Here is a 24,523-nt window from a genome sequence, read left to right as displayed (position 1 = left end):
TCAGATGTTTTAAAACTTTACTGAAATCTGTACATAATAATGGCTGTGTTATGGGTATCCACTTCTAGTGAACCAGCCTGTCCAGTTTCTTGGTGACTATCAGATGAAATAAGGAACATACACTGAGGAATCTGACAATCTCAACATCACCTTCCCACTGCTCTTTCAGGCAAATTATTCTGCTGTACTCAGCAACCCCCAAATGGTCCTAGTAAATTGTTCTTGATTCACACCTGCACATCATGCTCCAATTTGATCTTTATAACATTGTACTCCTCAGCATCTTGCACCCGCAGTTGGTTCAGCTCCTGTTCATACTCCTCCACCTTCTTCAAGCGAGCCATCATAAAATCCAACTTAAAAAAAGGTGATAGAAATATGTTAGCTAGGGTTCTAATTAAAGATAGCCAAATAACTCCCCTTGACTCTAATTGATTGATTATATGTCACCAAGTCATTGTCAACTCTTAGTGATAGATTTCTTCCATGATGATCTGTCCCTAACCTGGTTCTTCACCACATTCCAACACCTCCCTCAAGTATGTGCTGCCTCATACTGGTGGGAGGGGGTATTCCTGGGAGGGATGAGCTATTCCCAGCAGGGTCACCAAAGTGTGAAGGTCATCCTACTGCCCACTAAATCAAGCAGGCACCTATATCGGGCAGCAGTGATATAGATGCTGGAGGCAGATGATCACCCTAGTGACAGTGGCAAAGGCATCAATTCATACTGTGCAGGAGAAGGCAATGGTAAACCACTCCTGTATTTTTACCAAGAAAACCACAAGGATAGAAGATAAAGAATGACTGGCTCCAATTACAGAACTTGTTCTTGGGAAATCCACACTGGCTCTTTGTAACATCAGAATTCTTTCCTAAGTGCTCACATGCTTAATGATCTATTCTAAAAACTTTCCAGAAATTAGCATCATGTTGATTGGTCAGCCTATTCCCTCATTTCTGAAGATAGGGACAATATTTCCTTGCCTTCGATTTCATGGTACCTCATCTTTTCCCAAGATTTAAATATATGTCAGCTTAGAACGGCATTGCGAACAACACCAGAGGTTCAAAACACCAGTTGCTCATAGATAGAACAGTCACCCAGGACTCAAGGTCTGGACAGACCAATCTGAGCACAGCCTGGATTGACTACAGGAAAGCCTATGACTCAATGCCACACACATGGATCTGTGAATGCCTGGCGCTATACAAAGTCAACAGGACACTAAGGACCTTCCTCAAGAACTCAGTGGGTGTCATGAGTGCCGTTGAGCTAAAGTCATCAGCGCAATGGCACTCATGACAATGACAAGGAAATAGGTGAAGGGGTACAAGTTAAGTAGCCATCAACCTACAACGACTAACGGCCAACAAACAATAGCCAAATGAATCACGGAGCCACCCAAACCATCAGCGGCAATACAACGGGGATCGCCCAGCTGAAAGCAATCAGCAGAAGAATGGAAACCTGATGATGGGCGATCCCGGAAACCCTCACCCACCGGCAGGGCAACGCATGGGACAAAGGGGGGTGACGTGACCGTGAGCGAGGGGGCGCTGACCGGCGCGGGGTATTTAAACCCCGCACCGGCGCGCTCCTGTCACTCTCAGCTTTTTTCTACCAACGCTGTACCTGCCCTGCAATAAACCAGAGCCTGATTCGCAAGACAGTGTCTGAATGTCATTCAGGGGGAGGCAGCGCATGACATAAAGCTGAGAGTCATAAACTCAGCCTCGCCGAGCCCCACCGGACGACAACGAGCCGCGGGAGGAGTAGACGGCGAGAAGACCAGCAAGATGAGGCCGGAACGGCGCGGGCAAGGAGGGCGAGCCGCGCGGCAAGAGACAGAGGAGGACCGACCAAGGCCAGAGGCACCGCGGACTCCCGGAGCCATGGACGCCCACCCCACCCCACCCGAGCCTCAGCTCCAACCCCAAGGGGAGATGGCGACGGAGGCAACCCGACTGCGGGAGGGAGCAGCACGACTTCCGAAACCAGCGGAGGACCCCGCGCCCCACATCGCACCCCAGCAACGGGCGTGGAGCGACAGCCCCACGGCGCTCGACACGGAGGAGGACGACGGAGACACCCATCAGACGGCGGAGGAAGCGGACCCGCGGCAGAGGGACGATGAACCCCGCCGGCAACCCACCCCCGAGGACGCGCCAACGGAACCGGCCCCAGCGGCGGCGCGGGCTGTGGACGAGGAGGCACGAGCTGAACTCGCGGCCATGCGGGCTCAGCTGACGGAACTCCGGACCATGCTCCAGGCGCTTATGCCCCCCGCGCCACCCAACGACGTCCCCGCACAAGCCCACACCCCGAGCGAAGCATCGAACCCACACGGGCCAGCGGAGGGCCAGCAGACGGCACAGGCGGCCGACACCACACCCCGAGAAGCGAGAGGCGGGGCCGCACAAAACGCCCAGGCCCCAAAGGACTTCCCCATCTTCTTCGATGGGACCCCCACAAAACTCTCGTTTTTTGTGACCAACGCTAGGGAGTTCATGGGGAGGCACGGACACTCCTATGACTCCGAGGCCGACAAGATCGCCGCCGTGGCGATCAAACTCCAAGACAGGGCGGCGGACTGGTACGTCCAACTGTACGAGTCCAGCTCCCCCGCCCTCGCCACCTTCCCTGCTTTCATCAAAGAGATGAAAGACTACTTCGAAGACCCCCTAGCCAAAGTGCGGGCGAAAAGCGCACTCCAAAGACTTAAACAGGGCACCCGCACGGTCCCTGACTACGCCCTGGAGTTCAAAGCCCTCGCGGGGAAGGTCAGCGACTGGTCCGAGACCACCCTGCTGGAAATCTTCAAAAGGGGGCTCAACCGCGACGTTCTCCAATGGGCCCTCTACCGCGACGACCCAGAAACGTTACACGGGTGGATCCACCTCGCGGGGAAAGCCGAACACGCGCACCGCACCTTCCTCATGACAACCACGGAAGACACAAACGATGCCGGGAAAAAGGTACCCGCACCACACGGGGGGATGGCCGGCCCCATATACCCAAAAAAGAAGTTCAACCGGGAGCCCTGCGGGAGGTGTGGCAAATTAGGGCACAAGACGGCGGATTGCTTCGCCAACCGACCGCCGACCAGCGCGCCCAAGCCCACCCCGAAAATTAGCCCCAAACCACCCAACCCGGGGCCGCCGCCTCACCGCCGAATGACCGTGGCCACAGCGACACCGAAAGAGAGCTGGGACGCTTACTGGGGGGAAGAGGACAATACCGACCCCGACCAGCCGGCGGGAAATGCTCCCCGCCTGCTCTGAGACGCGTGGCGAGGCAGGCGGTGGGACAGCAACGCGGACCACCTCAACGAAACGACAAAAGCTCCGTAATATTGGCAGCAATTCAACTCTCTACCGGCAACGGAGCCACCACGGCCGCGGCACTAGTGGACTCGGGGTGCTCAAAAAACCTCATCCACCCCGACCTAGTCGCCAAACTCGACCTCCGCTGCTTCCCCCTCCCCACGCCGCTGGCATTCCACCAGCTGGACGGCTCTACAGCGGGAGGAAAACCAGCCACGCTACAAACCGAGCCGGTCACCCTGCAAATGGGCACTCACACCGAGCGCACATCGTTTGTAGTCACGCACATCGGACGGCCCATTGCAGTCCTGGGGATGCCATGGCTCGCGAAAAACAACCCGCGGATCAACTGGGCGACCCGCACCTTCACATTCGGCGACGGCGAGTATCGAGCACCAGTACCAGCTGGCAAAAGCAACCCCACGGTAGGACGAGCGGAGGCGACCACACAAGACAACGCCGCTACCACAGCAGACCTACCAGAACAATACGCCGACTTCTCCGAGGTCTTCGGAGAGGCAGAGGCGGACCAACTACCCCCCCACCGCAAGACGGATTGCCGGATCGACCTACTGCCCGACGTCCCCTTACCTAGACCAAAGATCTATTCGATGACCCCGAAGGAGATGGCAACCCTCCGGGAGTTCATCGATAAAAACCTAGACAGGGGATTCATAGAGCCAGCATGCTCACCGGTCGGAGCCCCCGTCTTATTCCGGGAGAAGAAAGACGGGACCCTACGGCTCTGTACCGACTACCGGGGCCTAAACGCGGCTTCCCTGTCCAACAAATATCCCTTACCCCTGGTGAAGGACATGCTCGCCCACCTGTCCACGGGCAAAGTCTTTTCCAAATTGGACCTTCGCGAGGCGTACTATCGCATCCGAATCAGGGAGGGGGACGAATGGAAGACGGCGTTTAACTGCCCCCTAGGCGCTTTCCAGTACAAGGTACTGCCCTTCGGACTCGCGGGGGCCCCTGGGGTGTTCATGCAGCTCATCAATGAGGTACTGCATGAACATCTGTTTAAAGGGGTCCTGGTCTACATCGACGACGTCCTTATTTACACAAAAACACACGAGGAACACGTAACCTTAGTCAGGCAAGTCCTCGACAAGCTCAGAAGGGCGCAGCTCTATGCGAAGCCTACAAAGTGCGAGTTTCACAAAGAGCGCCTAGACTATTTGGGGTATCAAATCTCCGGGGACGGCATCGAAATGGACCCCGCAAAAGTCGAAGCGGTGCTAAACTGGGAGCGGCCCCGCAACAGACGGCAACTACAGAGCTTCCTGGGATTCGCGAATTTCTACAGGTCATTCGCCCGGGGGTTCGCTGAGATAGCCCTCCCCTTAACGGACCTCCTCAAAACCAAAGGGGTGGGGGACACCCGACGCGCCAAGAACCCAGGCACAGTGCTGAATTGGACTCCCGCGTGCCAGACCGCATTCGACAAGCTGAAAGCGCTGTTCACTACGGAGCCAATCCTCGCGCACCCGGACCCAGAACGGCCGTTCGTGGTCCAAGCCGACGCCTCAGACTTCTCCCTGGGAGCCATCCTACTACAGAAAGACTCCACGGGGCTCCTGAAACCATGCGCCTACCTGTCAAGGAAGTTCTCCGAGACAGAGAGGCGATGGCACGTCTGGGAGAAAGAAGCCTTCGCGGTGAAATCGGCACTAGAGACATGGCGACACCTACTCGAGGGAGCCACCCAACCATTCGAGGTCTGGACGGACCACCGGAACCTCGAGGCCCTACGAACGCCTAGACGCCTTAGCCCAAAACAGGTCCGATGGGCCCAATTCTTCAGCCGCTTTGATTTCCAGCTGAAGTTCATGCCGGGCAAGAAGAACTTCCTGGCCGACGCCCTCTCCCGACTGCCCCAAGACGAAGAGCCCGCCCCAGACACCATTGGGACGGTCCTATCCGCCTCGCAACTGGGGATGGCCGTGACCACCCGAAGCGGCGCACGGAGGCAGCTCGACGCTATGGCGCAGCCGACGGCGGGACAACCGGCGACGGAAAGAAGCCAACCACAACTACCAGGGGGAATGCGCACGGACCTCGCCGCCGCCCTCAAAACCGACCCCTGGTTCCTGGCGAACCCCGACAAGGTAACGATGGCGCAAGACCTGGCATGGGGGGAAGGCAGAATCTACGTCCCGGACTCGCAACGCCAGGCGATCTTGCATAGGTCACACGACGCCAAGCAAGCGGGACACTTTGGGTTCCTCAAGACCCTACACCTAACACGGCGCCAATTCTGGTGGCCCGCGCTCAGGCGAGACATAAAAACCTACGTGGCGTCCTGCCCAACGTGCGCTAGGGCCAAACGGGCACCAGGCAAACCCGCGGGGCTATTGCAACGGGTGGCAGAACCCTCCCGCCCATGGGAGGAAATCTCTATGGATTTTATAGTGGACCTCCCACCCAGCCAGAAGAAAACGGCCATTTGGGTGGTGAAGGACTACTTCTCAAAGCAGGCCCACTTCATCCCCTGCACGTCGGTCCCATCCTCACAACAACTAGCCAAACTCTTCCTCATCCACGTGTACAGGCTACACGGATGTCCCGCACGTGTGGTGACCGACAGGGGCACACAGTTCACCTCCAAATTCTGGCGGGCCTTCCTGAAGCTGACGGGGACCCAACAGGCCCTATCTACGGCTTGGCATCCGCAGACGGACGGAGCCACTGAGGTTCTTAATGCCACCTTAGAGCAATTTATATGATCATATACGAACTACCACCAAGACGACTGGGCTGAACTGCTCCCGTTCGCCGAAGTCGCATACAACAACGCCGTCCACACGAGCACGGGGAAAACTCCGTTCGAAGTAGTCTCGGGGCGCGACTTCGTCCCCATACCGGAGCTACCTCAACCCCCGGAACCACAGGTGGACGCCAGCGACTGGGGACGGAAGATCGCGGAAGCATGGCCAGTAATCACGGCGGCGCTGAAGGAGGCACAGGCTGCTTACAAAGAGCAGGCCGACAAGCACCGGCGCCAACAACCGACGTTCCAGGCGGGGGATATGGCCTATCTATCCACCAAGTTCCTAAAGTCAACCCAACCCTCGAAAAAACTGGGGCCTAAGTACATCGGGCCGTTCCGAGTCACGCAAATAGTGAACCCGGTAGCAATACGCCTGGACCTGCCACACAACCTCCGGAGGCTCCACCCGGTGTTCCACACCAGCCTCCTAAAACCGGCAACCACCTCCCGATGGCACCCAAGCACGCCACAGCCCGCACCGCTTATGATCGACGGGCAACACCACTTCGAGATAAGGGACATCCTCGACTCCCGCAAGCAACGAGGAACTCTACACTATCTGGTCAGGTGGAAACACTTCCCCCACCCGGAATGGGTGGCGGCGCACAACGTTAACGCGCCTGACCTGACCAGAGCATTTCACCGGGCATACCCCGACAAACCGCAACCAAGGTCAGCAAAACCAAACCCCCCCCCCGCAGGCCTCCCCCCGCCTCCCGTGCCCCAAGGGAAAGGGCCCCCCCCAAGCCCGCGACTTGGGTGGACCTTCCCCCCCCCGGGACTCACTCCCCCCGCCCCGGGCCCACGGGGTGGTGACAAACGATCGCCAGCACCCTCCCCCCGCCCCCCGGCCGCGGGGGAGTGGCAAGCAAGTCAACAGGGCAACCTGGGGGCAACGCCCAGGAGACACAACAAAGGCGACGCACTCTAAATAAGAAAAGAAGGGCCCTACCTGGAGCTGAGAAGCACCCGACCAGCCACGCCTCTCGCCTCGCCGAACTGAGCCAAACAAACAGGGTGTGGTTGGAGCATGCGCACGCCAGGTCAGAACCCGAGCATGCGCACCATGGACACACCCTGGGAAGGCACGTGGTAGAGGGAGGAGCAAAGGGAGGGGCGACAACTACTCCGGCGGGAACTTTGAAAAAAAAAAAAAAAAAAAATGTGGCGTTTTGACAGCTCCACGGGGAAAACCCAGAAACCCGGGGGAGAACACTATTCGGAAAGGGGGCAGTATGTCATGAGTGCCGTTGAGCTAAAGTCATCAGCGCAATGGCACTCATGACAATGACAAGGAAATAGGTGAAGGGGTACAAGTTAAGTAGCCATCAACCTACGACGACTAACGGCCAACAAACAATAGCCAAATGAATCACGGAGCCACCCAAACCATCAGCGGCAATACAACGGGGATCGCCCAGCTGAAAGCAATCAGCAGAAGAATGGAAACCTGATGATGGGCGATCCCGGAAACCCTCACCCACCGGCAGGGCAACGCATGGGACAAAGGGGGGTGACGTGACCGTGAGCGAGGGGGCGCTGACCGGCGCGGGGTATTTAAACCCCGCACCGGCGCGCTCCTGTCACTCTCAGCTTTTTTCTACCAACGCTGTACCTGCCCTGCAATAAACCAGAGCCTGATTCGCAAGACAGTGTCTGAATGTTATTCAGGGGGAGGCAGCGCATGACAGTGGGACACTGTGGAAGACAACACTGGAAGTCAACTCAAGACAGCTTGCACAAGTGGCCATCAAGTGTGGTATATACCAAGGTGATGTGCTGTCCCCACTGCTGCTTTGCATAGGCTTCAACCCCCTCAGCCAGATAATCACAAGGACTGGATACGGATACAAGTTCAAGAGTGGAACTACCATCAGCCACCTCCTCTACATGGATAACATCAAGCTGTATGCTAAGAGTGAATGAGACATCAACTCCCTGATCCACCTGACACGGATCTACAGTGAGGACATTGGGATGTCATTCGGACTAGAGAAGTGTAGCCGTATGGTAGTAAAGAGAGGGAAGGTAGTTAAGACTGATGGGGTAGAACTGCCAGCGGGCCACATAGCAGACATACAGACCAGCTACAAGTACCTTGGTATCCCACAGTCACATGGGAACCACAATGAGGAGGAAAGGAAGACAGCAACGTCCAAGTACAACCAAAGGATAAGACGGGTCCTGAAGAGCCAGCTCAATGGGAAGAACAAGATCCATGCCATCAACATGTACGCCCTACCAGTCATCAGATACCCTGCCGGTATAGTGAGCTGGCCAAAGGAGGACATGGAGGCTGAGGATATGAAGACCTGGAAGCTCCTCACAATGTACAGAGGCTTTCACCCCAAGTCTAACACCCAGAGACTGTACACCAGGTGGAAAGAGGGAGGGCGGGGTCTGGTGAGCATCCAAGCCACTCTCCTGGATGAGACCCAGAGCATCCAGGAGTACATCAGTAAGATGGCACCTAAAGATGAGCTGTTGAGAGAATGCCTGAGGCAGCAGCAGACATGGGAGGAAAATCAGGCAAAGGAAGTGCCATGGCAAGAGAAGACCCTGCATGGGATGTATTAGATAGCTGAGGTGGCTGACCTTGGAAAATCCTACCAGTGGCTGGAAAGGGCTGGACTAAAAGACAGCACTGAGGTACTGATCATAGCAACACAAGAACAGGCACTAAGCACCAAATCCATAGAACCAGGGGTCTACCACACTAGACAGGACCCAAGGTGCAGACTGTGCAGAGAGGCCTCAGAGACAGTCCAACACATAGTGGCAGGGTGTAAGATGCAGGCAGGAACAGCATACACTGAACGGCACAACCAAGTAGCTGGCATTGTGTACAGGAACATCTGCACAGTGTATGGGCTGGACCCTCCCAAGTCCAGATGGGAGATTCCACAGAAGATTGTGGAGAATGACAGGGCTAAGATCCTGTGGGACTTCCAGATCCAGACAGACAGGCAGGTACTGGCCAATCAACCAGACATCATGGTAGTGAACAAGGACCAGAAGACAGTGGTGGTGATAGATGTAGCAGTGCCAAGTGACAGCAACATCAGGAAGAAGGAGTATGAGAAGCTGGAGAAGTACCAGGGCCTGAAGGAGGAATTAGAGAGGATGTGGAAAGTGAAGGCCAAAGTGGTCCCAGTGGTGGTAGGAGCACTCAGGGCTGTGACTCCTAAGCTGGGAGAGTGGCTCCAACAGATCTCAGGAGCAAGATCAGAGCTCTCTGTCCAGATACTGTGCAGAATCTGCAAACTCCCAGTCCTCTGGTAGAGGACCCAAGGTTGAGGAAGACGCATACCACCTAAAGGGGTGAGAAGGGAATTTTATATACGTTTATGAATATGTACAGTGTGTATATACATAGGCAGAGGCTCTAACATTATATTTACAATGCCTTCGGTTGGAAAAAAGCACTTCTACCATTGTGTATATCTTCACGCAGGCACCTTGCCTCAAATCTTCCATTTCCCATTATGGAAGACATACTGGCAAAGACTGACCAAGAAAAATCAAGATAGCCTGTTATGTTCCAGATTTTAAGATATAAAGTTGCCCTAAATCTGGAGATCACATCTAGTATTCTTCTGCCTATACCTATTTATTCACTCTCAAGCATCACCCATTAACCTGGCTATCAAAAATCTTGAGATTGGTAAGGGCCTTTCCCAGAAATATTTAGTATTTAAGCTTTCCACAAAGAGTGTAACTTTCTACAAAGTTCAAGAACTCTCTTGGATCATCACTGCTCCCTGGGACCCAACAGAACAAAAACATCCAAGTTACCTCTTGTCGGTTGAGAGTTTGCATAGCTTGCTCCCATTTCTTTTTGTTGCTTGTGAGAAGTTCACGGCGCTCTAATTCAAAGGCTTTCTGAAAAAGAGATCTATGATTTAAACCAATTAGCCTATGAGTAAAGAAGTGAGTAATCTCAGATTAGAGCCCGAAAAATCTCTCTATAGAGCTAACATTTAGTGATAAAGATGATACTGAATCCAGCATTTTAACATGAAATACAAGTGGGTTGAACAAGTGGGTTTGGTGATTTGGAATATCTTTTCCTATTTTGATTGCTAAACCAATTGGCACTGTATGTAAACAGATGTAGCAGACTTCAGTTATCCAAATCTTGATAATCTACTGTGTACTGAGCTGTACACAGACCATTTCTGAAAATTTCAAACTTTCAAACTAAACTTTCAAATTGTCTGAAGCAAGTTTTAACCAACTGTAAACAATGTGAATCCTTTACATCACTACTTTTTCAGGTGTACTGGTTTCCAGTTTATTTCTAGTCCCAGTTCAAAGTTTTGCTTATAAACTTTAACAGCTTAAATGGTTTGGGATCAGATTATCTAATCTATCACTAGCTAAATATTAATTTAGCTAGATGAATCATGGCTGGAGGCCTTTCTCAAGTGTTATTGCCAAGTAAGATCAAGTGACTCACAAGTGACTGTATTAGAGAGTCTTCTCTAGAACAAAGAAAGGAATCACTTTTTGAGATGGGTGGCTATACAAACTGAATCAGTCAGTCAGTCAGTCAAGACTTTTTGTTCCTTCTAAGCTTTTAATGGATTTTGAAATATTTTTCACTTTTAAAATGTTAAGACCCCTCTACATTAATTCATTTCATGTTGTGTTATTTTCCTATTGTTTTTTTTTACTTTATGTTTGTAATGTTTATCTATTCCATCCATAGCTGATAGTCGTAGGTGGCCTAGTAAACCAATACAATGCGCACTCCTATTGTGCATTTCTCTCTCCACCGAAGGACTAAGACTTGTCTCCAGACATTAGGATTCATGTTGACTATTTAGCTTGCGAACTCAGGATAGAGACCTATCAGGTGATTTTTTCCTGTTTTTGCCTTCATATTACTCTGTATGTCAGATACACAGGTGGCACAATAATAGTGTGCATCATTCAGTGCCTCATATGTGAGATGGGTGGCTATATACATTTAATAAATAAAAATAAATAAACAATAAAAATAAGACCAGGCTTCTAGTCTTAAGTCCCAATATTGTCCACTCATTTTACAGTGGAATATGATGGAAAGAACGGAATCCCATTTTTTCCCTATTGCCGTTGGCGTCACTCACTCTTCACATATGAGCTGTGATTCCTCCGTGTGCTTATTGTCCTAGAATGTTAAGCTTTCATTTTGGCATAATTTAATTTTGTCAGTAGTTTATCCTATTCTTAATCCATTTTATTGACTACCATGAACGTGTAACAGATTACTTATAAACTAATAAAAGAGACAAAACACATTTTACATACATTTTATTGTCCACATATAATACTGTTTTCTTCCCCTCACCTGTTGTACATGCACAACAAACAAGAACCACATTTTGCTAAAGAAAATCCTATACCTCTATATGCAGAAGCTCTCGACGGTAGTTTTTAATGAGATTTCGGATCTGCTCCTCCATTCGCTCCAGAAGCAAATTAATGTCTTCATTCTGTTTCCTAAGGTCCTTCACATACTGGTCATCTTTACTCTTCAGTTCCTAAAAAGCAAAATCAGTCAGGAAAACATAATTAATGTTGGCATGTTCCCGCTGTTTCACCCTTCACATTATGAATGGCTACGTACGTTCTATTGAGTGACAGTATTTGCAAGCACCAAACAAACCCCCATATTAAAATGTGACCTGATTATACAGAAAGCATATTCAAATATCATATTCCCTCTGCAAAACTGAATGCTGTTCAGCAACCTAGAGGATGTGTTCAGCAATACAATCCGTCAAGACCTAGCAGCTCCATTAGCATAGCACGCAAAGCCTGGTTAGTTTTAATTATGTCTAGCTTTTTTATGGCTTAGCTGTTGTATGACCCCTGTGCATTTGGTCAGTTTTATAGTTCAATATGTTGTGTAAACTCAGTAAATAAGCCAATTCAGTAACCAGTACAAGCTTATTGTACCAATGTAGCCAATCTGCCTTCTCCCCCAAACTATTGAGCAGAAATACATATCTTTTTAGAGCAGGAGACTACACTACCGTGGCTGTTCTAAATGGACAGGGCAAGGAAGAAGTGGATGTGACCTTTGATGATGCTTACCTTGCACTGCAACACACCCTTCAACAACCAGATACCCCAACCGCCACATACACACATATATTCAATACACATGCACACCCTTCTTTCCTCATATAAACACACTCATGTGGACTGTATCTTCCCACCCTTCCATGCACACACAGACAAATTCTCTTCTCCCCCTCCCATTACTTCCCAATCCACTGATCAAAAGGTATGTTTTCCCTTGGGCTTTTCTTCCACAACAACTGCGATCCCTTGTTTCCCAGAAATGCGGCTCAAAATCACCATGATTATGGCAACAGAAACACTATCATCATGCTTCAGTCAAAAGCAACATCTTGTAGTTTGCCAAGCAGCTAATCATCAGTGAACTACATGGAATCACACGGGGGTGGGGGGCAGAGAGGGGCACAAATATTTCCAGACATCACAATGTGGTGGCAGATTGAATAACTTCAGCATTTAGGGAAACTTTTAACTATATTACTAGCACTCAGCAACAAGCTTGGAAGTGCTCTGGGGATCATAACCTGATCTTTGGGAGCCACATGTAGCTTATTAGTCATGGATTGTGCACCTTTCTTTAAAGCATCAAATACAATGCTGTTAGCCGTTTAGTCATGTTGCTGCTGAGGCTATTACTTTTCAAAATCTCATATTTCCTCCAAGGATCATAGGGCAGCAGAAATAGCTCCCATTCCCACTGCTATGCTCATCACTTGCAATTTTTTTTCCCAGTAATGGTACCCAGCTGTGGAAAGCCTTTCCCAGAGAGGATCATCTGGAATTTATAGAATGTTGTGATCAGAATCTATTTTACTTCCTAGTTTTTTCAGCTTTTAAAAAATAGTATATATATATATATATCAGATAAGAAGAAAACTTTTTATTTTTCCTCAGATATTACCTGAGAATTAGAGGGAAGTGGGTTATCTTATGTTTTATGAGGAACAATAGAGACCACTGTTGAATTTTGTTTTTTTAAAGGGGGGAAGTGCACATATGCACACAAATGTGTCGCAAACAAAAATTATTATGGAGGGGAAAATATTTACGATTGGTTTCAGCTAGAGTTAGCAACTCCCTCTTGATAAGGGGAATTAGAGCTGGGAGGTGTATGAGAATTTATCTATTCTTCCTTTGGGTGGTTATTTTGGGGACATCTTCTTTTGGGGGGGACTACAGTAGATGTTAGTGTTCTAGATATTATGTACTACGGAGTCAAGTAGTATTTTGATGCTATTTTATGTTGATGCTATATTAACGTTAATGTTTATTTTGTGTATTGGAATTTTCCAGGTAAGATGTACAGTAACTGTTCAGGAAGTTCTTCCTAAGGAGATTGCCTCCTAATTTCCACTTCCCATCATCATTTAAAAATACTTTTGGCTTCCCACATATTTGCATGATTTGGCTAATTGCTGGGAGAGATGAGATGCTATTGCTCTTTTTGCATCTACATTGTGCATGATTTGTATCTGAATATTGCAAATCAATAAAGAACTTTCAGAAAACAGATAAGCTTTCTTTTGAATTCTTGCAAAGGTAGTTTGCCCAAACTGCCAGTCTAGACCTAGCTAAGGACCATGTTTCCATCACAGTATATATATAATAAAATGTCCTTCCATGTGAGATACTTTGAAATACTTGGAAACTATTAGCATCTTCCTCTTTAAAACTCCTTTCTCTAAATTCTCAGCATGGACCTTTCAGCATGCCCCTGCAACCATGTTTGCTGAGAGCAACTTCATGCATGTACATTAAGCATGAATCCTACCTGTTGCAGCTCACTAATGACCTTGTTCTTCTCCTCAATCAGCAATGCACAGTGCTGCTGCTGTAGATTGAGAGCCTCCCAGAGTTCCTGGGGGATGGCCTTCTGCTTGGCACTGGCCCACTTGGCAGTGATCTCATCAAACTTGTCCTGGTTGGCCTTGGCTTCATTTTCCAGTTTCTCAACCCTGAGAACAGCAGTAAGAAGGAAGTCTATTCAAAGCAAACTAGATGAAATTCAGTTCAGTTCTATTTGAAGATTAAAAGCCTATACAATTGTTGGGGACTGCTATGGATCACAAATGATCTGAAAACTTCCTTGGAACATTAGTTCTGTTCTTGCTCCCCAGTCTTTCTCTTTGGTGGAAAAACCAAGCTTCAAATAAAAACTACACAAAGCAGTCTTTTTCATTCATACACTTTGTCTGCTGGGCCTTGTAGTTCATCCAAGTTCAAGCTAATATATTAAAACAGTACAGATGCCATGTTTAATTTCTGCTGAAAAGCAGGGGCATTGTGGGAGGTGGAATGGGCATCACAGTTGTTGAGGAATATTTATTTGCAGTCCAAGATGAATCATTAAAAATACATCAAATACAGTGGATAGAACACACAACCACACACAGACATATATATATAAGACAGGCCTGAAAACAATTAGTAATATGAAGAGGACATCAGGTGGCTTCTATAAGCCTGATAAAAAATTACAATCTTCTTGAAGGTATCCACACAATAGAAGCCCTGTCCCTTTTTTTACATGCAATGTATACACAACACATTTAAGAAGGTGCAGGGCTCGGGTTGCGCAGTTGCAGCTACTATCTTGACCTTTTTGCCCTCAGATGCCCCAACTCAAGGGGGAGGTGCATCATCAAGACAGCCTAACAGTGCTAGGCTTGATTTTTATCCTTCTGTCACCTCCTAAACGCTGCACAGTTCCAAGGGATGCTAACACATAGTTCTTACCTCTGCCGAGTCAGCTCTTCTTCCTCTGATCTCCTGTGTGTCTCCCGAGCATCAGCTGCCACCTGGATATTTGTTACTAGCTGTGTGCCATCAAGCAACAGTTTGGCCAATCTCTGAAAGAAAACATGCCAGAATCAGATTACATATTCATACAATATACCTAACTCAGTTATAGAGTTACGCCATTTTCTGGATTCGCAGAATATAATTAATATTTGAGGGACCGCCTCTCTCTGGTTATATCTACCCATCCCATTAGGCAGGCAGGAGAGGCATGTTACAGGTCCCATCTGCTAAGAAGTTCATTTGACAGCACCCAGGAAGCAAACCACCTCTGCCATGGCACCTGCCCTGTGGAACTCACCTCCCACAAGGTGAGGTTGGCCCTGACCATACTGATTTTCTGGCAATCCTTTAAAACTCAGTTTTGTCAGCAGGCTTGAGGATCCCATGGAAGTGGAAGCCGCCCCGAGTCACTTGTTGAGATGGGCGGCTATAGAAATTGAATAAATAAATAAATAAGTGGGGAGCCCAGGAAATGGCTATATTGTATGTGAAGATCTTGAAGGCATTCTCCAGTGGTTTTAGTTATATTTATGTACAATTGTTTAATGGTTTTTAAACGTTTATTTTTAATTGTTCTGTTTTTATTATACACTGCCCAGAGTCACACTTGTGAGTTGGGTGGCTATATAAAGGTAAAGGTAAAGGTTTCCCTTGACGTAAAGTCCAGTCGTGTCCGACTCTAGGGGGCGGTGCTCATCTCCGTTTCTAAGCCTTGGAGCCGGCGTTGTCATAGACACTTCCGGGTCATGTGGCCAGCATGACGACTCGGAACGCCGTTACCTTCCCGCCGAAGCGGTACCTATTGATCTACTCACATTTGCATGTTTTCGAACTGCTAGGTGAGCAGGAGCTGGGATTAACAACGGGAGCTCACCCCGCCGCGCGGTTTCGAACCGCCGACCTTCCGATCGACAGCTCAGCGGTTTAACCCGCAGCGCCACCGCGTCCCTATATAAATTTGATAAATAAATAAATAATAAAGTAAACAAGCAAGCAGTTTCCATGACACACTAAGCTATAAAGAACTAACCAAGTTTACAATTAACCAAGCTTATTATGTTGACTGGAGTCACTAGGCCTTTCATGAACATACTTAATAGCTGTTGTGGGAACCCAAAGTTAAAACCATACAATTAATGAGGTGAAATCCTTTGCTTTCAAATTTTACTAATGGCTGAGTTAGATTTTCTTTTAGCCAGAGATAAATGTCTTATAGATGGGCTTTGACAATACAACTGAAGGGTTCAATCCCATCCTAGAAGCTAACATTTTTCGTTCTATTTCTACCATCTGAGACTGGCTCTGTCTCTCTAAAGCTCTTTAAAAGCACTCGCTCTATTGCATCTACTGTCTAGGTCAAAGAACATTTTACTTGGCTCTCGCTGATAACTGGTAATACTGATAATATTTTATTATTTTGGTTACTGTAAAGGAATTTTGATGTTTTGGTATTATCCATACAGCAGGCATCATAATAGATATGGGGTACTTTTATTTTTATTATGCTGAGATATGAAATGCTTTGCGTATAATATATAGCCTACTTAAAGCACTAGAGTAAATTTATTTATTTATTTATTTATCAAATTTTTATCACTGCCCATCTCCCCCACACGGGGGACCCTGGGCAGTTCATAATAAAAACAATTAAAATTCCAGTAAGATCATAAATACAACAAATAATCAATCAGCATAAAATGCAACAAAATCCAAGCCATGGCGGATCTAATTCAAACCCTAAGGGCATAAAACTGGTCCCTGCAAAACTAGGGAATCAACCAGCCCCAAGAATGGCTCTTCTCCCTATTCCAGGCAAGGTGACAAGACCAGGTCTTCAGATGTTTTCTGAAGTCCAGGAGGGAGGGGACTAACCTCACTTCTGGGGGAAGGTTGTTCCAAAGGGTGGGAGCGGTTGCAGAGAAGGCCCGCCTCCTGGACCCCGCCAGATGGAATTTTATTACAGATGGGTCCACAACATGCCCTCTCTGGACGATCAGGTGGGATGGGCTGATGTAATGGGGACGAGACGGTCCCTCAGGTACCCTGGTCCCATGCCATGTAGGGCTTTAAAGGTGATAACGAACATCTTGAATTGGACCTGGAAGCAAACTGGAACCCAATGCAGCTCACGCAGTAGGGGTGTTACATGTGCTGATCTTGGAGCACGCATCACTGTTCGCGTGGCCACATTTTGAACCAACTGAAGCTTCTGGATACTCTTCAAGGGTAGCCTCATGTAGAGGGCATTGCAGTAGTCTATCTGGGAGATGACCAGGGCGTGAGTGACCGTTCAAAGGGCCTCTCGCTCCAGGAAGGGGCGTAACTGGTGCACAACACAAAGTTGTGCAAAGGCCCTTCTGGCCACAACTGCCACCTGCTCTTTGAGCAGGAGTCGTGAGTCCAAGAGGACCCCCAAGTTATGCACTGGGTCTGTCTGGGGCAGTGCAACCCCATCCAGAACTAAAGATGGCAAATTCCTAGGAGCTGAGGGGCCATTAACCCACAGCCACTCGGTCTTACCAGGGTTCAGTTGAAGCCTGTTGTTCCCCATCCAGACCCCAACAGCCCCCAGGCACCTGGAAAGGGCAGCCACAGCATCACTTACTTCCCCCAGGATGGAAATGTATAGCTGAGTATCATCAGCATACTGATGATACCTCACCCCATGGGGACGGATGATCTCATCCAGCGCATTTACATGTATGTAAATATAGTACTATACTACAGTAAATTCAATTAATTTCCTCCACTAGAACTGAACCTCTGAAGAAGACAGAAAACAATTTTATTAGACAAAGAGGATTTGAACTGGACTAAGACACATTGGAGAGCCAGTCTGGTGTAGTGGTTAAGGCACCAAGCTAGAAACCGGAAGACCGTGTATTCTAGTCCTGCCTTAAGCCCAAAGGCATCTGGGTGACCTTGGGCCAGTCACTCTCTCTCAGCCCTAGGAAGTAGGCAATGGCAAACCACTTCTGAAATCTTGCCAAGAGAACTGCAGGGACTTGTCCAGGCAGTTGCCAGGAGTCAACACTGACTTGAAGGCCACACACACACCCATTAAGTCATCAAGTTTCTGCTACTAAGTGAATAACTTCTCTCCACACCCAGTCCAACAAGGCAGAATAAGATAAAAATTTTGAATCACATGGCGGTTCCCTAATTCTGTACTAACCTGTCTACTTTCTTCTATCTGCTTATGGCTCCTGTTCTGTTCCTCCTCTACAAGTTTTTTTGCATCTGGATCTTCTCCAAGGGCCTCCCTAAAATGGAGAAAACAAGTATCTATTTAACATATGCATGATTTACTACATTGGGAATATTAGTACCAATGAAAAGCTAATCTGAAGCAGGTTCCTAATGGGTTTTCTTTTTCTGGTAAGGAAAACATTGGAGAGTTTTCAGTAAGAGTCATTTCACCAACCCACTCTCTAAAATTCCATGATATTGAATGCATGATAAAAGCTTCCTGTAGAAGCATCTATTCATAACACACCACTTTTGTTTAATCTGAAGTGAGCGAAGTTTTAGACACAGGCAATGGGGTGGGAAATAGGGATGAGCCTCATTTAGTGGAAACCAAATAGATGAGGGTGGATTTGGGGGTCGAGGCGGAAGAATTGGGATGAAGACCCAACGCCTGAGATGGGTGGAGGCTGACAGCGCTCACGGGATCAGGTAAGTTCACAAGCATTTCTTGACAGGTCACGGTTACCTTTTAGCACGCCTGGAGGTAGCTTTTATTATGTCTGTTGCTGGACTGGATTTGCAATTACAAAAAATACTGGCAGATGTGCCTTTCATGCCTTCCAATTGTTGCAAAGTGCCTTGGAGATCCGTTTTAGGACCCCAAGGCGATGCGCGTGTTTATATCCCCCTTCCCGCCCCCTCCATCAAACCGACCGTCGTTTCGCTTCCAGACGGGCGGTGATGCGAAGGCGACGGGCGGCGATGCGGTCCTGGGGGTCATCTGAGTTTAAGTTGGGGGGCTTGGCACGCTGGAAGCCACCGTCCCGGATGCCCCCGCCCGCTGCCTCCGCCTCCACTTCGACATCTGTCCCCGCTTCGCTTTCGGTTACAGCGCCGCTCATTTTAGCGGCGTTGATACTCCACCAGCCTCAGCAACCGCCCCGTCTCCGATACCATGGTAACAGCGTCGTTAGTGACCCAGACGGAAGGCCCGTCCCCTTCTACGGAAGCCGATTGAATGACTCCCTCGCCACTGCTATAGAAATGGAATAATGAAGCCCCCCCTTTCTTCTTGAATTCCTTCGCGGGTCGCGGTGGTTAGGCTGAATCATATCAGTAATGGAGTGAGGCTGCTGTAAATTACTAATGCAGAAAGGATCACTGGAGGTGATAACATCAGCATGTTATCATTTGGAAATACTCTAATGGGCACGTTCGGTGTGATAAAAGCCTATCTATTCGTGCGATGGTTAATAAAAGATGATTCTTCGAAGAGAAATTTAGGGATGGCAGGAGATTTTGCTGCCTGAATGGTGACACATCAAAGCCTTCTTGCTGTGATGGTTATACTATTGATTTTATATTTTTAATTTTATTTTGCTAACTGCAAACCATTTGGATGTTTTGGAAATGGAATGCATATGTGTTGTTGTTTATTCGTTCAGTTGCTTCCGACTCTTCGTGACTTCATGGACCAGCCCACGCCAGAGCTTCCTGTCGGTCGGCAACACCCCCAGCTCCCCCAGGGACGAGTCCGTCACCTCTAGAATATCATCCATCCATCTTGCCCTTGGTCGGCCCCTCTTCCTTTTGCCCTCCACTCTCCCTAGCATCAGCATCTTCTCCAGGGTGTCCTGTCTTCTCATTATGTGGCCAAAGTATTTCGGTTTTGCCTTTAATATCATTCCCTCCAGTGAGCAGTCTGGCTTTATTTCCTGGAGGATGGACTGGTTGGATCTTCTGGCAGTCCAAGGCACTCTCAGAATTTTCCTCCAACACCACAGTTCAAAAGCATCGATCTTCCTTCGCTCAGCCTTCCTTATGGTCCAGCTCTCGCAGCCATATGTTACTACGGGGAACACCATTGCTTTAACTATGCGGACCTTTGTTGTCAGTGTGATGTCTCTGCTCTGAACTATTTTATCGAGATTTGTCATTGCTCTTCTCCCAAGGGGAATAGCATATAAGCCAAAGTAATAAATGATAAATGAAATAAACTGAATTCTCATTCAAGCCATGGAGAAGGGACTTGGGAAAATGAAATACTGCTACAACAGAATTTGCTAGAGTAATGCTATCCATTCGAAGCATCCTTTGTGTCATATGATCCTACAATAAATATCAACAACTCTTCATTCACTATGCTGTGATGCAGAAACCAATATATAGTAATTACATTATTTATGATTTCTCATTATATAAATGTGTACACACAAATACACATTATGGTGCCATATTTAGTAAGCTTCCAGAATGACCAATTAAGGTGGTTGGTAATGCATCCAGTTCATTATTGTCATTTTCTAGGTAATCCAGATGATGCTGTCCTTTTGCCAATTTGCCCACTTTTTCTCATAATGGACATAACATGCAGGCAGAAAGACTCCCAATAGACATGTGGATCTCCAAAGGTGTGGGTGTTGAATATCACTTCATTTTTTGCATTGCAGTGGGAGGTTCAATAGTGATGCTTTCTTTCCACCTCTTCTCTGTTCCCTTCACTGAACACCAAAAGCACAACTTCTAGCAGGTAACATGACACAGAGTCCACCTTTAAATGCTACCCACAGGACCCCAAGATTAAATAAAAACTGTCAAAGGAGATTGTCAAGAGAGAGACTTTCACCAGGAACCACCTGCAACCTTCTTACCAAACAAGACCACTGTTCTATTAGTACTGGAATCACTGCTTTCTCAGGACAAGTCTATAACATGTCAACTGGTCTTGAGTGATTTTGTAAATTCTGTTATTAAAAGATTTCATTGCAAAGAACTTCTTTTCCTTCTTAAAAAACACAGGAACACCAGTATGCAGTCTTTTCACTGGGGTTCCTTTCTTGATGTCAAAGGATATTGGCTGCTGCATACACTGGTGCATTCAGCATGAATGTTAATAGGACCGAAGCTGTCTTGCTTTCCATACGAGCTAGGAACATGCAAGTTCATTGCTTGCATGAAAGTTAGCATGCATACAGCCATACAGTGTATGTTAAGGCCTGACTGCTGCAGAAGTTTCTATTCAATAAGAGAATGTGTACAAAAGCCAATGTTACCATGGTGACATTGGCCAAAGGTGATGCTAAGCATTCCAATAACAAACACATGAATGGGGCTATTGTCATATCACTATTTTGACAGAAGGGTGTGACCAAGGGTGGAATACTTTGAACTTCTAGTATTCCAGAATTCCTATGCAAAAAAAAAAGAGGAAAAAGAGGCATGCCGAAACAGGAATTCACACCAATATTGTTGTTTTCAGAAACTCTCAGAATGGTATAATCTACCTTCCATTAAGCTCATTATGTCATGCCCCCATGTACAGGTTTTACATGACCTTCACATGCACATTCGTCTTGGGGGCGGGGGAATTTCTCTATTTTTACACAGTGTATATCTGGTTGTCTTTTTAGTAATGCTGACTACCAGGAGGCAGGCATCATATGACTGGTTTCATAATTTAGGGGATTCTTCAGATTTGGATAGCCAGATGTTATTCCAACGAGTTCAAACTCTCCACCGAGAACTGAACTCATGGACCTTCACACTTTAGATGACTATATACAGTATGGTAGATTAGCTTTAGGAGCTATCTAGGTCCTGGCGCTCAGTGGTTGCTGGAAGGGATCTATAGAAGCTCTCAGAAAAGTATATACAGTCCACCTTCTCTTAAGCTTTCAGAGCAGAGAGATACAGATATTACATTATGCCATGCCCACATGTACATGGTTTTACATCCCCTACTGACTCAGGGAGTGAGCTGACAGAACTGGATACAAGAGGCTAAAAGGCTGGGGTGTGCCAGATTAAAAAATATATAAATTCTATTCCATTATGATGAATAATGATGGACTTCTTTGGAATAAAGCACAACTGTTTGGATACTGCACTGTATTTCCATAAATTATAAAAAAAATGAAAAAGCAAAGACATAATGTGAAAGAAAGTCCACATTTGCATTTGCCCAGAAATATAACTCTACCACCATTCATTCTATTTACAACTAGCTTAGTTGATTTTGTTACCTTTAATTGACATCCAAGAATGCTTAGCACTTTCACAGGGCCAGCAGCTTATTTCTCTTAATTATAATCAAATATTGTCAGGACCTGGAGGATTAAAGAAGTAGCACATTTTTCTTGTAGCAGAATTATCCTAGAAGTTCCTGTGCAATCCCTCTACATCCTTCACTGAGTTTTATGAGGGGGCCAAACAACATCATGCTTCATTCTTAACTCTCCATCTTTTCCTGCCATGTTTATAAGTTTTCTTTCCAGAGCTAATCTATTAAGGAAGAAGGAAAAAAACAGAATAGCTGAGCAGTCCCCTTTGCTAGTAGCCCTCCACCTAAAAGCAATCTAGAAAAAGTTGATCAGATAGTTGTGGGTTAAGGTTGTGATAATTGTGGGATAGGAAAAAACCAGACATGATTTTATGTTGCTTGATTTTAGTGTAGACCAGGGGTCCCCAAACTCTTCAGCTCATCAACCCTCTCATGAAGTTTTAGATTGTTCATTGACCTCCCAAACATTTAGTATATGAAAATAATTTAATAAATACAAAAACATTGACTCTTTGGTGGGTTCTATTGACCCTTGGGGGTAAATATTAACCACTTTGGAGAACCCTGGTATAGACAAACTTTTCTATACCTATGACTACACTTTAAAAAATACATTTTTTCAGTCTCCAAGATTCACAGAGGGTTTGACACAATGATATTACTGGCAAGTTCCAGAGGGCTGCAAACATCCTGGGATGACCACTTGTGGTTCATGGGCCAGAGGTTGCCCAGCCCTAGTGTGAAAGCTAGTAAGCTTTCATTCCCCTTTGCTCTCCTTATGATGTTATGTGTGATGTCACTCATAGTTAGAACAGGTTGCCAAGCATCTCTTCAGATATCAGATTGGAGCACTCCAGTGTTTAGACAAGAGACTGTTTTGTGGATCTATACTGAACTAAAGATTTATCAACAAGCTACAAACCAGGAGCCACTTGTGGTAGTAGATTCATTTTCATTTTTATATTCTCTTTTCTGTTCTCTGTGGCACAATATAATAATAACAATCTCCCTAGTTAATTCAACCCTGGCAATATATATTACATCAACTGCCTCTAGTGAATAGGAAAGCCGCTCACATCAGTAAACCTTCTCCAACTTGGTGTCCTTCACTTGTGTTGGGACTACAACTCCCAGAATTTACAGTCAACATAAATTTCCCAGCTAGTCTTCAGCCATGCTTTTTGGGAACTCAGAGGTGTAGTGCCAATAAATCTGAAAAACTCTGGGTTGGGGAGAACTAGGTTAACTAGCAAATAGGCCAAAAGACAATATTTTGATGGCTTTTGAGAAGCATGATGATTTATGGAGGCAAAGTAACAGAAAATGGGTATTATAATACGAACAGCAAAGCTGGGATTTGCAAACATATGTATGTGTCTACATATTTAACTGTGAACAATCAATTGTTCATCCTTATTCTAGTGAAGGGATAATTTCTGTAATCTGTCTTGAAACTGTCATGCTCTTGGTGGTAATCTCAGAAGCAAAACATCTCTCCCTCTCTGATGCCTGGCACGCCGCAAAACTACATAGCATTCCACATTACATCCTTTTGCTAAAAAGGAATCATAAAAGGAAAAGGGAAGAGAGATCTCCTTCCATTCTACTACCACTGATGAAGCAATAAAGAAAGGATGTGAAGGAATGGTTATACAAATGAAAAATGGGAGGAAGGATTTAAACCTTTTTTCTGTGCTGGAGAAGAGAATCTAAGATATTTTCAGACTATAACATGGATGTTATATTTGTGCTTCTGAGCCAAAAGATAAGCATTTTTCAATACAATAATACCACAGTAGTACCACTAATGCATTCAGGTACCAATCCAGACTTTTCTGTACACTGTGACCTCTACCTAGTTTTATCACTTGACTTTCAGTAAGGATAAATTGAACATGTACCCATCTGTTGAAATCAGTGGAACACCCCATCTCCCCATCTGTGTATGTATCTTCAATGTGTAGCACAAAAGCAGGAAACTGGTGTTTTTAATAAATGTGGATAAAAATCCAGGGTTCAAGCTCTCTCTCCCCCACCCAAAAACTGATCACATTACTCCATATACATGTACTGATCTTCAGTAGCGTAGGGGATGAATATCAATCTACTCTGTCCAAATCACACTGTCAGGAGGTTAGAAGGAAGGGAAGTGGGAGGGAGGTCCAGAGTCCTGATCTCACTTAGAAAAACTGGAGAGCCTGACTTCACATATTTGCTCTCTTTACACAACACAATTAAGTCAGCAAAAGATTTAATAGTTTCATTAGCACAACAAAATACATTTCATTTTGACCTTC

General features: G+C 46.8%; 1 protein-coding gene across 1 annotated transcript in view; it reads right to left on the bottom strand.

Annotated features, from left to right (window-relative positions):
- Nucleotides 1-19,068, bottom strand: part of DRC1 (dynein regulatory complex subunit 1) — a 32,048-nt gene extending 12,980 nt beyond the window's left edge. Inside the window, exons 1-7 of the mRNA XM_063301971.1 lie at nucleotides 18,881-19,068; nucleotides 18,153-18,240; nucleotides 14,912-15,024; nucleotides 13,947-14,130; nucleotides 11,494-11,631; nucleotides 9,899-9,985; nucleotides 234-356 (exon numbers count right to left, since the gene is read on the bottom strand). Of these exons, the coding sequence (XP_063158041.1) occupies nucleotides 234-356; nucleotides 9,899-9,985; nucleotides 11,494-11,631; nucleotides 13,947-14,130; nucleotides 14,912-15,024; nucleotides 18,153-18,240; nucleotides 18,881-19,068 (921 nt within the window). The remainder of the gene's footprint in view (nucleotides 1-233; nucleotides 357-9,898; nucleotides 9,986-11,493; nucleotides 11,632-13,946; nucleotides 14,131-14,911; nucleotides 15,025-18,152; nucleotides 18,241-18,880) is intronic.
- Between the last annotated feature and the right edge of the window lie 5,455 nt (nucleotides 19,069-24,523).

The sequence above is a fragment of the Candoia aspera genome, chromosome 1, assembly GCF_035149785.1.
Source record: "Candoia aspera isolate rCanAsp1 chromosome 1, rCanAsp1.hap2, whole genome shotgun sequence".
In the NCBI taxonomy this organism is placed as follows: Eukaryota; Metazoa; Chordata; class Lepidosauria; order Squamata; family Boidae; genus Candoia; species Candoia aspera.
The sequence above is the reverse complement of the archived record's forward strand: the minus strand, read 5'-3'. Positions and strand labels throughout refer to the sequence as shown.